Raw genomic sequence first — 13,006 nt, 5'->3', positions numbered from 1 at the left:
TGGTAGCCGTATTCACCACTGCAGCAACGCTAGGCCTAGCTGCTTCGACGTTCGCTATGAAGCTTCTTGCCGTTGGGTGCCGTGTTTTTCTCTGAAAGAATACTCTGCTGTCAGCAATGGCATGGACTCTGCCTTTGTGGTCCTCGCGATTGGCTTAGAAGCTTGGAAATGGAAAGCATGATGCATTGCATAATGCCAGTTCCCGAAAGTCAGCTTCGCCTCTGTACAGAAATGTTACTTGGTGAAGCGTACGCAAAGGTATTGCAGTGAAGCATAACTAGCGTGGGAAGGGGCTATTGCCACGGGACACAGTATGTATTCCTTAATTATATGCACGTGCACCCGGTATTGCCTGTCACAGTACGAGCACCGATATGCCAAATATGTGTACCGACAGGCCTTCAGAGCGTTTTCGAATGTGCCTGTGGCAGTTTGAGCCCCTAAGGCCAGTAAATGACAGGCATTTATTTTTTCTAACTGGCTGATTTTTCAAACATTTTCGTGGCCTCTAGGGAGTTTGAAAAATCGGATGTGGACTGTGCAACTGACCAAGCAGATGCTTCGAGTTGTCCGTGGGGCAAAGGAGTGGCGGAAGGAGGACAAAAACAGAAAGAACCTGTGCAAACGAGGAATGAACGAGAAAGAAAGTGTGTTGCCGCCATCTTGTAGGAGCTTGAGCTCAAAATACGTGTTTGCTGATGCCGAGATGCAGGTGTCCTTCATTCAAACCAAAATAAACTCTTTAAAGCTGTCAAATAACATTGAGGCGTCGTGCGCGGGCTGAGAGTATACCTCAACTGTCCTGACATATATGTCAGGACAGTTCAGGTCGAGCTGTTGAGAGAGAATCACAATTGTGACAAAGTTTGGGCCTCATACCACTGAGCTTGATATCAGTTGATATAAATAGTTCATATTCGAAAATATTTGCCTCTGTATGCATCTCCTTTTTATTCGTATTTGAGAATGTCCGACTCCACTAGCAATTTTTTCGAAGTCATTTCATTTGCTGTGCATTTTACTAACACTTCCCCCACTTTTATTCTGTTATTCTCTTTTTGAATAACATAAACACTACTCCTTAGTATTCAAATTAGATTAAGTCTTTTTTTTTAAATTTTTTTCATATTGTTACATCTAGAAAGACACAGACGGAAGAGGCTATTTACAAGCTATTTACACTGCACTGAAGCCAGAGCGCCAGGCCGACATTGTCTCGCGTCAAGGGCACAGACCCATTTGGTCGTCGTTCTCGCGGCGGGTCGTCTCTCGGGTATCTACCGATAATATCGTAATACTGCCGCTCGGCGGCAAAAGCGCCGTCACGGTGCTGTTAAATATCCAAGGCACGTGGAGAGTTGTAGGGCTTGAGTCGGGTGATGTGGACAATGTCACTGGTTGTCACACCGGAGGACGTAGTGGGCGTTGCTAGAACAATTTCATAGGTGACATCGGTCACTTGGCGGAGCACGCGATATGGGCCGGTATAAGAAAGCAGCTTCTCATAAAGGCCAGCTTTACGCAGTGGTGACCAAAGCAACACGAGGGTGCCGGGCACAAAATTTACATCACGGTGACGGAGGTCGTAGCGTCGCTTCTGTTTGTCTTGAAAGACTTGTAGACGAACGCGCGCAAGTTGACGAGCATGGTCAGCACGGGCGATTGCATCACGGGCATAAGTGCTAGTTGAAGCTGTGGTGGACGGAAGCACGGTGTCTAGTAGGAGCGTCGGTTCGCGGCCATACAAGAGGTAAAATGGGGAAAAACTGGCAGTTTCGAGACGGGAAGAGTTGTATGCAAAGGTAATGTAGGGTAGAGCCAGGTCCCAGTCACGGTGGTCGTCTGAAACGTATTTGGATAGCATGTCTGTAAGGGTACGGTTCAAACGCTCAGTGAGGCCGTTCGTTTGAGTTTGGTAGGAGGTAGTAAATTTATGCTGAATGGAGCAGGCCCACATGATGTTGTCATTGACTTTCGCCAAAAACTTACGACCACGGTCTGTTAGCAATTGACGTGGAGCATCATGCATCAAAATGATATCATGTAGAAGGAAGTCCGCAACGTGGGTTGCGCAACTGGTCGGAAGAGCGCGGGTTACGGCGTAGCGGGTCGCGTAGTCAGCCATGACTGCAACCCACATGTTTCCTGATGTAGATTCCGGAAATGGGCCGAGAAGGTCTAAGCCAACACGATGGAAGGGCTCGGCAGGGATGTCTAGCGGCTGCAGGTAACCAGAGGGGAGCTGGGAAGGCTTCTTGCGTCGTTGGCAAAGTTCACAAGCGGTGACGTAACGTCGTACGGAACGGGCAAGGCCCGGCCAGAAAAAACGGCGACGTACACGGTCATAGGTTCGAGATACGCCGAGGTGTCTTGCCGTTGGTGCGTCGTGAAGCTCTTCTAGAACGGTTGAGCGTGGGTGTTTAGGTATGACAAGTAGGAACTCAGAGCCGTCCGGATGGAGGTTGCGACGGTAGATAGTACCATCGTGGAGAACGAAGAGGCGTAGAGTGGCATCGGCCGGAGAGTGTTCAAAACGGTCGATGAGTGCTCTGATGTAGGCGTCACGACATTGCTCGTCGGCGAAATGAAGCAGCTGTGATAGAGAATACGCAAGCAGCACTGGTAATATCGGAGGAGTCAGGATCGTCAACAGGGTAATGCGACAAGCTGTCAGCGTCTTGGTGCAGGCGGCCTGACTTGTAGAACACGGAATATGAAAATTCTTGTAGCCTCAAAGCCCATCGACCAAGCCGGCCTGTAGGATCTTTTATCGATGAGATGCAGAAGGGCAGCGGATTGGGCGAGTTGGTGTTGCATGGCAACAATAAAATTCAAACAGCGCTAAACGACAGGACCAGAATGAGGAGGAGACAAACACGGCGCTGATCAGCGCCGTGTTTGTCTCCTCCTCATTCTGGTCCTGTCGTGTGTGTATCGACTTGCCCAAATGTCAACATTGATTACAGGAAGTTTGTCTAGTTTGTCCAGATGAAATATATGTTATTCATCCATAATATGATTCATGCCTAATAGTTAGTTTTGAACAATACACTTAAGTAACCAGAATTAAGTGTTCTCAATGGTAGGAGCGCTTCCTGCTTTTCTCCATTTTGTGATTGCCACTGCTAGTAGGCGTCAGTGGGGATTGAATCAACTGAAGCGGCATGCTTTTGCATTTAAACTTAACGAGTTTCCTTTCCTTAGCAATGTATAGTTTCTCACCGAGACTTTTCAACGCACTTTGCTGGGACTTAAAAGGCTGCCACATTTCCTGATTTCGCCTTTAAAGGTGTCACTCCAACTTTGCAGCCGTTTGAGACTTAATGTAATGCACATGTGTGCTGTTGCAGACATTGTCACTACCTGTGGTGGTGATCGTGCACGGAAATCAGGAGCCACATGCCTGGGCCACAGTCACCTGGGACAATGCTTTTGCTGAACCGGTGAGTTGTGCTATTGAAGGGATACCTTCCGTATAAAGATTAGTTCTGTGCATGTCTGCAGACATGCACAGTGGCTGACTGGTCTTTCGGACCTGCTTGATCATTTGAACTCGTCACATTGTCTGTAGAACTGATTTCCAACGGCAACCAAAAATTCAGACGTCAAATAGTGCCTCGCTCCTTTTTCCGGATATAATCTGCATGTGCAAGGTCACAAATATGGCAGCCCTGAACTAAGTTGGTGCCATTCAGGTTGTCACCTGTACCCTTGCTTTCGTTGGCAAGTAACTTTCTGGCTTTCGGAGTGTCATGTGGCTGTTGCGAACAGACCTGCGTTGACTTGTAACCTTACCTTTAACTTCATTCGCTATCTGTTGAAGTAATGCAGGGTTGCAGATGGTGAGCTTGCCTCAAATGCAAGTCGCCCATTGATTACTAGGTCTTAGATCAGTCACACTAGTGTAACAGCTGTACCTTTGCCTTCACATGTGCAGCCAGCCGGCAACTACTGCACGTATGCCTGCAAAATTCGTGTGTGCCTATTTGACAGAAACGACAGCTCACTTGTAGGCAGAAAGCTCAAAGCTGAATTTGTGCAGCACAGCCTTAACTGCTGGCCTTACGCCATCAAGGTTGTATGCGACACCTGTACGTGTCTGCAATATGCAGTGCACGTTGTTCCAAGTGCAAGATATGTCTAAGATATCAACTGTCGTGATATTTCAAATGGACGTTATTTCACTGAAGCACAACAATGAGCAAAAGTCCGTGAACAAATTTCCCATGCTGCCGGCACAATAAAAAGCAGTTAAATGACATTTTTTTCTTGAAGTTCGTTTTATTGGACATTTTTGTGGCCCCGTCAATGTTCGAAAAACTAGTCCGCGACTGTACTACCATTAAATAATAAAATGCGAAGTTATAGCTGCAGTGAAGCAGCATTTATTTGGACTTCATGGGACTAGGAAAAAATATCAAAATTAACCAATTTTTGTATTACAGAGGGTATCAAAAATACAATGAATAAATTCTTCCTAAGTCAACACTTTTGCTAAATTAATCAGCAAATCTCATTTCTGTTTTGCTCAAAAAACAGTGTGGATGCTTAAATACTCGTCATCTCTTGTCTGATTAACGCTTGCAGCAGTGAAGGCCTGTGCTGCAACTTTCTTCAACGCGCGGCTGTGGTATGCGCAGCATGCTCTTGCTTACACTCTTAAACAAATGTACACCCTTTGGGTGTGTATTTGCAACGCCACAATAATCGTCATCTACCTTGCTTGCGTCTCCTTTCTTGAAAATGCTGCGCCTCCAACTTTTCTGCCGGTAATGCTCTGTCATGCTGATAATGCGCATGCCCTTCATGACTTGGAACTACCAGGCTTGCAGCGTTAGAAGAAAGGAAATGCGGACAAGACAGGTCATGATTATTGGTGTGGCAAGGTACGCCCCAAAGGGTGTAATTTTTTTTTTTTTTTGAAGTTTGAAGTTTGAAGTTTATTTTTCCTTTCTTCATTACAGAAAGAGGAACCAAGAGCTAAAGGCCATTCGGCCTGACAGGGGCTCTTGCTCCTAAGTGCGTTCGGCTTACATGATGAACCGATGTACAAACAAAAAAGCAAATATAACAGGAAAAACAAGCAAGTACGATGTACAACAGACAAATAAACAAGATAATGTGTAAATTATACAATGACTACCGTATTTACACGATTGTAAGTTGACTCGAATGTAAGTCGACCCCCCCCATATCGCTTGACCGAAAAAAAAAAAAAAAAAAACCCGAGGGCGCATTCGATAACGAAAATTTATTAGTAGCTGACATGGTCACTGGACTACTCGTCTTCACTAGTGCTGCCATCGTCATCGTTGCTGCGGTCCCACAGCGCGTCGTGGTCCAGCGAAATTTCAAATTTGGCAAACGACCGCACCAGGACATCTTGCAGAACAGCAGCCCACGCCAAATGCACCCAACCACACGCAGCCGTCAGGGAGGCTTTGACAGGTCCGGTTGGCGTAATTTCGCAGTCTTCTGCCGCCAGCCACTCGTACTCACGGCGGAGCAGAACCTTAAAATTAAGGCGAAGGTCCGGGCTTGTTTCATGACCACGTCACACTTCACTGGCAGGGACAGATCACGCATTTCAGCGACGCTGCCGCAAGCTTAGCCTACAGCTCCGGAAAGCGTCCAGACTTCGGCACGTGGGAAATTTCTCACTTGCCGCCACAGGGTTAAAATTTCGCTTCGCTGCAGTCGCCACTCTCGCACCACCCGTTTAGAAACATCGAAATTGCGGCCCGCAGCGCAGTGATTTGTTTCTTCGGCGTAAAGGATGGCAGCCCTCTTGAACGCTGCTGTGAACGAGTGCCGAAAGATTAGTGGGCCTGCAGCACTCATGACGACTGGGGAAGCATAGAAGTAGCACGTAGCCGGCAGTCAAGTGGAGCGCGTCAAAAAGTTGGTCAAACCAATGCCAATGCCTTTAAGGCCTTTAAACAGAGAAAGAGAAACCCGCGAACGGTGTCTGCTCTTCCATGAACTACCGATACTCCCCGCAAGCGCCGCCGTTCTAAGGGTGCCGCCGCAAATGGGAACAGCGGCGCTTCCATCAACTATCGACACCCCCCATGAGTATTGCATGCACTGTAAGACTCTCAAAAATGTTGAAAACCCCTTCCGACAGCAAACAAACACGCGGGATAGCGAAAAGATACGGGTAGGACCATAGGGCAAACATAAAATTGTAACTACGTTGTAGCTCTCGTTGGTATCGCTTTTTTTTTTGGCGGGGCCATGTTTTGGTTTCGATTGTAAGTCGACCCCCCAACTTCAGACTTTCAAATTTTAAAAAAGGGGTCGACTTACAATCGTGTAAATACGGTATGTGTAAAAGACATTTATGCTTCAGTTTTTGTTTGTGCAATCACATTTCCGCGCATATTAAGGAATACATATACAGTAGAACCCCGCTGTTATGTTCCTCACTGCTGCGTTTTCCCGGCTGCTACGTCGTTTTCATCCGGTCCCGGCATAGCTTCCATAGGATTCAATGTATAAGGAACCCCGCTGTTACGTCGTAGCTGTGAAAACGTTCCCGCATGATACGTCGCAACTTGGCACCCCGAACCCGCCTGGGCTGAAGTAGGCAACGCGCTCCAACCGCCATTTTGGCTTTTGACAAGTTTTGGCTGGGCTTGGCCGGGCTTGGCTATGGAACTGGCTGCAAAAAGCCGCACGCCAGTTCGAGAGGCCGCACTAAGTGGCCATTCGTGAAAAATGCTCTCACTATCATCACTGTGATTAGGGTCACCGCATGATTGTTGGACGGGTCGACTCACGGAGGAAGGAAACTCGGGAGAGGCCCTCACGTCACTCTTTGTGAAGCAAAAGTGAAACCGGAAGTTGGCGTTGCTAGTGGCGTTGCTCCGCCTACCGGGACAGCTCTCCTCTCTTGTTTACATTTCTCCCACGCCGCGCCGCGTGCAACCGGGCTGCTCGGACGCGCGCGCTCCGCAGCAATACTAAACAGTCGTTAGCAGGTTAGCATGATTACGCCAAAGAGGGCAAAATTTCCCGCGGATATTCCTTCGTCCGTTGCCATTGCCGTGGCGCGGTGACGACGAGGAGCACGAGCCGCATGATGCCGGGCAGTGGCCAAATCCTAGCTTTGGAGAAGCCGTCGCGGCTCTAGACCTCTGCAGGTACGTCGCACCTCACAGCGACGCTGACAGCAATGCGGCCTTCCAGGCTATTGAGAAACGTGTGGCGATTTCTACCGAGCGAAAGAAACGGCAAGCCATCATTATAGGCTTTTTTAAGTCCTAAGCGTACTCTGTGGAAATAAATTGTCTATAGTTGAAGCTGCCCTTTTTTTCATTCATTTTCGGAGCTTTCCTCACTGTTGCGTTTTCTCGGCTGTTACGTTTTTTTCCCCCGGTCCGGTGAAAAACGTATGAACGGGGTTCCACTGTATAGTGCATTATTAAAAAAAGAAAAAAAAATTTTGCTTAAGAGTGTTGGAGCAAGAGCCCCTGTTAGACCACATAGCCTTTAGCTCTTGTTTCCTCTTTCTGTAACAAAGAAAGAAAAATAAAATAAACTTCAAACTTCACAAACACACTTTTCAATCGCGTGCAAATCCAGATTCTTCCGCCAGTTAGCCGGTCACCAGTGCATCATCCGTCTATTACAATGTACCCGGTGCTCTTCATCTTCGGTAGCTTCCGCTGTGTTCGGGACATGGATGCGCAGTCGTCGCAGCAAGTCGAGACGAAACTGCTTATATGCTCTACTTATACTACTTATATGCACAGTATAGGACCTACAAATTTTTGTTTTTTCAAGCTGATTCTACGGCCCAATTATTACTCATGAGATGAATTCTGCTTTGCTTTATCAGCGATCAACCACTCTAATCACCCAGCTGGAGTCCGTCCGCTGTTTATACAGTAGAATCGTGTTAATTCAAGCCTGCTTAGTTTGACGTGACGCTGTGGGTCTGCCAAAATTATGTGTATATCAGTGCGCAAAAACACCATGTAATTTGAAAGCGTAAGCGTTTGCAATGGTTAATTCGAACATACTGTGCTGCTGCTGACCATGGCGGCACTTCCGGCTCAGCACTGTGGCTGTGCGCCAGCAGCTGCTCACATCTCCCATTGCAAGTTCCCTATTTTGGTGCAGGTTGCTTGCGCCAAAAATTTTTTAAATTGAACAGTAAAGTCGGGGTGCGGGTTACCTGCGATTTTTGCCTTGAGGTATGGCTTCACAGCAGTGAAAATTTTGCTTAGAAGTGTGGCTTCATGTCAGCACGTGGAATGTTGCTGTGAAGCCACACTTCCGGAACTTATTACTTGTGTCAGCTTAGTGCGCTGCGTGTAGCTCTTCATTCAGTGAGCTTCATTTAATTTGAACAAATCTTTTGTCCCCTTCGAGTTTGAATTGTTGAGATTAAATTGTACCTTCACTATACAATTGCCTCTGCAGCCTCAACCATCATGAAATCTCGAGTAGAGAAAGCCTGGGCTGTGCCTCTAGTTTTGCAAAACAACAAAAATTAATTTTGCTTTTGTACCTTTCTTTTTAAGTACTGCTTGGTTACTTGGATATTATTGCTGTCTAAAAACTCGGTCGGTTACTGTAAAAGTTTTTTTGCTAATGGCAAAGCGGAGTAAGTGACCAGAGGATACACTGTGTGAAACTAAATCTGTGCACCTGTTGTACACCTGGAGCTCAAAAGACCAGAGAGCAATATCTGCATCACATGGACATTTTTCAACAACAGTCGACAGACCAATTTCATGACAGGTTTCACTGTGCCACCACTTTCGCAGAGGATGCAAGTAGTAGCAGTCCTCAGTGGGGCTGAAGGGCAGCTGCTATAATGAGAAAGCATGTGGTTGTGATTGTATGATCACAGAACTCATGTTCTGTGATCATACAAAAAAAGCTCATGTTCGCGCGCCCACGTAAGTGTAGACAGTGCTGCACGGCTCGTATGCATTGAAACATGGCGCAATCTCTGTGAACAACTTCTCCCTGTTATCGTTTGCTCATCTTCCTTATCGCTGTCATCCCCTCATTGTGGCAAACTCAAAAAGCGTCTCCCGTTGCCCCCTCCAAAGACGGACGTTTTTCTCATCGATGCTGAAGTCCCGCCTGGTTTAAGTTTGGCGATGCCTCTGCGGCTAGCACAACTTTTCGATTGAAAGCGACACTGCAGTGGCATCACCTATTTGGTGCCGTTACGATAACGCCGCGCCACAGGCCAATACGACACAGGTCAAAATGGCAACGTCACTCGTGTGCTTCAGTTGGCTACCGGCGCGTCTAGTAGTGACTGTGATACTGACTTTTCTTGATGGTGTTAGCTATGCACTAGATTTATTATTTTCAATTACAGACTGGCACGTTTTTTAATATCCTCGAATTTAAGCCGACCCTAGAGTTTGGTGCATGATTATTTGAAGAAAACTATCAGCCTAGATTCAAATAATAACCGTACGTGGCCACTTATTCAATAGACTATCATTTCTAAGGCCTTCTAAATGCCCTTGTGAGCCCATTATAACAAGAACTCTTGTCTACCCTAGCCACAGCTTAGGATCTTTGTGGATGGATAATTTTAAACGATGTCGTGGCAAATGCCACCAAGCTTGTTCTTTGTTCATTTTTGCATGCAAACCAGCGAACATTTTAGCTTCTTTACACTACAAGAGTGTCAGAGGAGTGCTTTCGCTTGGCTAGTTTCATGTCTGATTAGGTGGTAATGCTTTTGACTATGGACTGCATGAGCTGCAAAGAGCAGTAAGATGGTTCCTTAATGCAACTATTTGCTGGGCGTTTGCTCAGACACTGTGCTCATGGCACCTCTGTAAGAACACCGAACCAACGGTTTCATATTTTTTAACTGAAAAAGTCGGAATTAAGACATATATATTCGAAGTTCGCACAAGAGACCAGCCAAATCAAAGTTTGCGGCTTTGTAAGAGCGCCACACTATATGTCCTGTATTGCATCAAGCTCTCCTGCCTGCATAAGTAGTGTTTCCTAACCTCATCCCTCCAGTTGATTATGAGAAATTGTGAGCCACCTGCATCCCGTGCCTGACATGACTAACTGCACTGTTGTATACATTGCTGCTTTGTATAGCCCCATCCTCGCCTTTCCTTGTAGATGTGGTACTAACCTTTTCCTGCCTTGCTTCATCTGCTCTTCCCTCACCTTGGCCCCTACTGACCACCGCTCCCACTTCGGCTCACTCCTACCCGCGCTTTGCTCTCCCGACGCTGCCGCTGCTGCTGCCATCACCACTGCACCTTGGCTGTCCGTGCTGCCTCCTCTGCTCTTCCCTGGTCCCTTTTCCCCTTGCTCCCTCTGTGCTGAGGGGGGGCGGGGAATTCCATGGCATCGCAATTTCCCTGTTGCTGTGTGCTGCGTCTGTGCGATTGTGGTGATTGGCGGCAATAGAAGAGGCGTCGTCCCTCATCCTCCTCCCACAACCAGGGTCGTGTTCCTTTTGCGGTGCCCGACAAGGTTCCCTGGCCGCAGCTGGGGGAAGTGCTCAGCATGAAGTTTAAGTCTGCCACAGGAAGAGGCCTGTCTGAAGACAACCTGCGGTACCTGGCCGGAAAGATCTTCCGCAGTGAGTTCACTGTCAAAGCACAAGTTCTTTTTTTTTATTCTGTAGCTGTCTTCAGACTGTTATAGAGGATGAGAGGGTTGAAGTCGTTCACTTTCAGAGATATAGCCACTTTGGTGAAGTTTTGCTAGAGTGGGATTGGAGGGAGCGATGTCATTTCCAGCTGTTCACTTTTGGGGATACACAACCACTTGGGTTATGTTTTGCAGGACTAGCAACAGGCACATCAGCACGTTGGGTAGCAGCATTCCTGGCACACTTTCAAGCATGCTGTCTTAGTACAGCAAAACAAAGAAAAAAAAAAGTACAATGCTGGAACACTGTTACCTGTAGATGTGGATAATTACCAAGCTAGTCACACGAAAGTGATTGCATCGATCCCCCCTCTCCCACCCTGTCTCCCCACTCTTCCTTGTCATAATATCTCCTGGATTTGAGTTCTCTGAACTTGGCAGGTATGCTAGTGCATGATTAATGTCAGGTCACATGCTGTAATGTGGAATTATTCTGCCAAGCTGTGTGATAGCAAGGTGGGAGTGTGATAGCAAGGGTGCAGTGCGAGTTCATCGGGACTGTGAGTTTCCTTTGCTTGAGTACCCCACTCAGTTAACATAAACCATAGATGTCTTTGTCTATGTTGTTTGCAAAAGTTCTTGCTGACTTGTGTATTTTGCTGACTTAGCGAGTCCCTTGAAGTATGGAGCCACTTCCTCATTGAAAGTGTGAAAGCGCGAGTTTAACTGAAACTTGGTGTGCACTCCAGACCCGCAGATTCAGGATTTCACCAACATGCCTGTCAGCTGGTCTCAGTTCTGCAAGGAGCCACTACCTGAACGCAACTTTACTTTTTGGGAGTGGTTTTATGCCATCATGAAAGTCACCCGTGAACACCTTCGGGCACCATGGAATGACAGGTGTGTAGTACTTGGTGAACTACCACATTTGTCAATGCAAGCTGAAGTGGGGGGAAAAAAGAAGACATCCCAGCAGTTCTCACACATGCTTACTGATAATGTATGCAAATGGATTCAACTGCAGTTGAATATTCACATTGTTATGAATGAATTCAACTACAGTTGAATCTGTTCATAACAAATGCCAGTTCTTTGAAATTTACGGCACAATGAAGTTTTCATTATTCCCCATCAGTGTTCCATAGAACTCAATTAAAATTATCGCCACAATATAGTATGTGATGCGTAAATTTTTGCTTCAATGTTTTCGTGAAGCAAATCTGATTGTAGCAATCTCAAAAAAGAAACATTTGATACATGAGAGCTGCTCTTGCAAGTCCTGACACTAAGAAAATGGTAATGAATGAATAAAATGCAACATCCATTGCCTTTGAACATCTTCGAAGATACCATTGGGAATACACATGCAACAGCCAGCGGTCTGAGCCAGGGTCATTGCCGTTGTCATGGCAAGGTGACGACAGAACAAATTTTCGGGTAGTGTATGCCGACAGTGCACTGCATTTATTGTGAAAGCTTATTTAAAAGGTATGTTAATGTTCATGCTATGCTACCGGCAATAGTGCATCACACATTTTCTGTGTTCCAGAGACATTTCTGCTTATAATTTAAGAAAGTCATGGAATTTGTCAGCATGCAATCACTGTACCAGCACCCTCGTGATCGTCGTTATGAAAGGAATGAGTGATGGCGAAATCAGCAGTGTTCACAATGATTCTACTTCATCATAGGATGAAGGCTGCTCCACAATCTGCATCCATTGCGGCAACACGTTGTAATGGACACCTTTAATACTATCCAGAGTTTAGTCAGAGTGCATGTCAATGTTGCGATGGCTGATCTGACAATGTGAAAGCTGAATCACGTTGTGGCTTGCCAGCAAGTGCAAGCAGACCAAAATTACTTGTCATATTAAAACTTTTCTGTGGCAATTTTCTGTAGCAACTTGAGGTGCGAAACATGTCACTTCTGTCTGAAAGCAATCGAGACATAAGGTTTCCAAATCAAAGGGTATGAATTCGAAGGTGCTGCACTACGTCTTCTAACTGTATTCTCTCTTTCCACATTTTTAATGCTGCAATTTATTGATTTTTCCAGCCAGTTGCATTTCTGGCGGACAGGGTATAAGCAGCGGAAAAGTGTCATTTCCTGGGCTTACGTGTACAGAAGCATGATGAATTAAAGGGATGCTGAAGAGCAACGCTTAAGGGGGAACGAGGCACTTTAAATTATTTCTTATTTCTTTCTTATTTTCTTAAACAAAGATGATACTTGCGCAGTTAAAGTATTTTTACCAGCTGATTTCAGAAATGCAATTATTTTTTTTAATGGTAAATATCTTTTATAATATCCAAAAGAAGATGTTCTTTGTTTAGGGCCTAATAAGCTAATTAACAGTAACTTGCTCGGTGACAAACAGCACACTGAATCTATTCTGAATGTTCAT

At 46.1% G+C, this 13,006-nt stretch overlaps 1 protein-coding gene across 7 annotated transcripts in view; it reads left to right on the top strand.

Annotated features, from left to right (window-relative positions):
* The window catches only part of Stat92E (Signal transducer and transcription activator Stat92E), a 194,108-nt gene that overhangs the window by 93,895 nt on the left and 87,207 nt on the right, over positions 1-13,006 (top strand). For 6 of the 7 annotated variants that reach the window (XM_075692518.1, XM_075692522.1, XM_075692517.1 and 3 more), the window contains exons 12-14: positions 3,351-3,443; positions 10,414-10,588; positions 11,349-11,499. In XM_075692518.1, coding sequence (XP_075548633.1) covers positions 3,351-3,443; positions 10,414-10,588; positions 11,349-11,499 — 419 coding nt within the window. The remainder of the gene's footprint in view (positions 1-3,350; positions 3,444-10,413; positions 10,589-11,348; positions 11,500-13,006) is intronic. The other variant, XM_075692520.1, reaches the window with a different exon arrangement.

Source organism: Dermacentor variabilis, chromosome 5 (genome assembly GCF_050947875.1).
Source record: "Dermacentor variabilis isolate Ectoservices chromosome 5, ASM5094787v1, whole genome shotgun sequence".
NCBI lineage: Eukaryota > Metazoa > Arthropoda > Arachnida > Ixodida > Ixodidae > Dermacentor > Dermacentor variabilis.
This window is presented reverse-complemented; position numbering and strand designations above follow the sequence as displayed.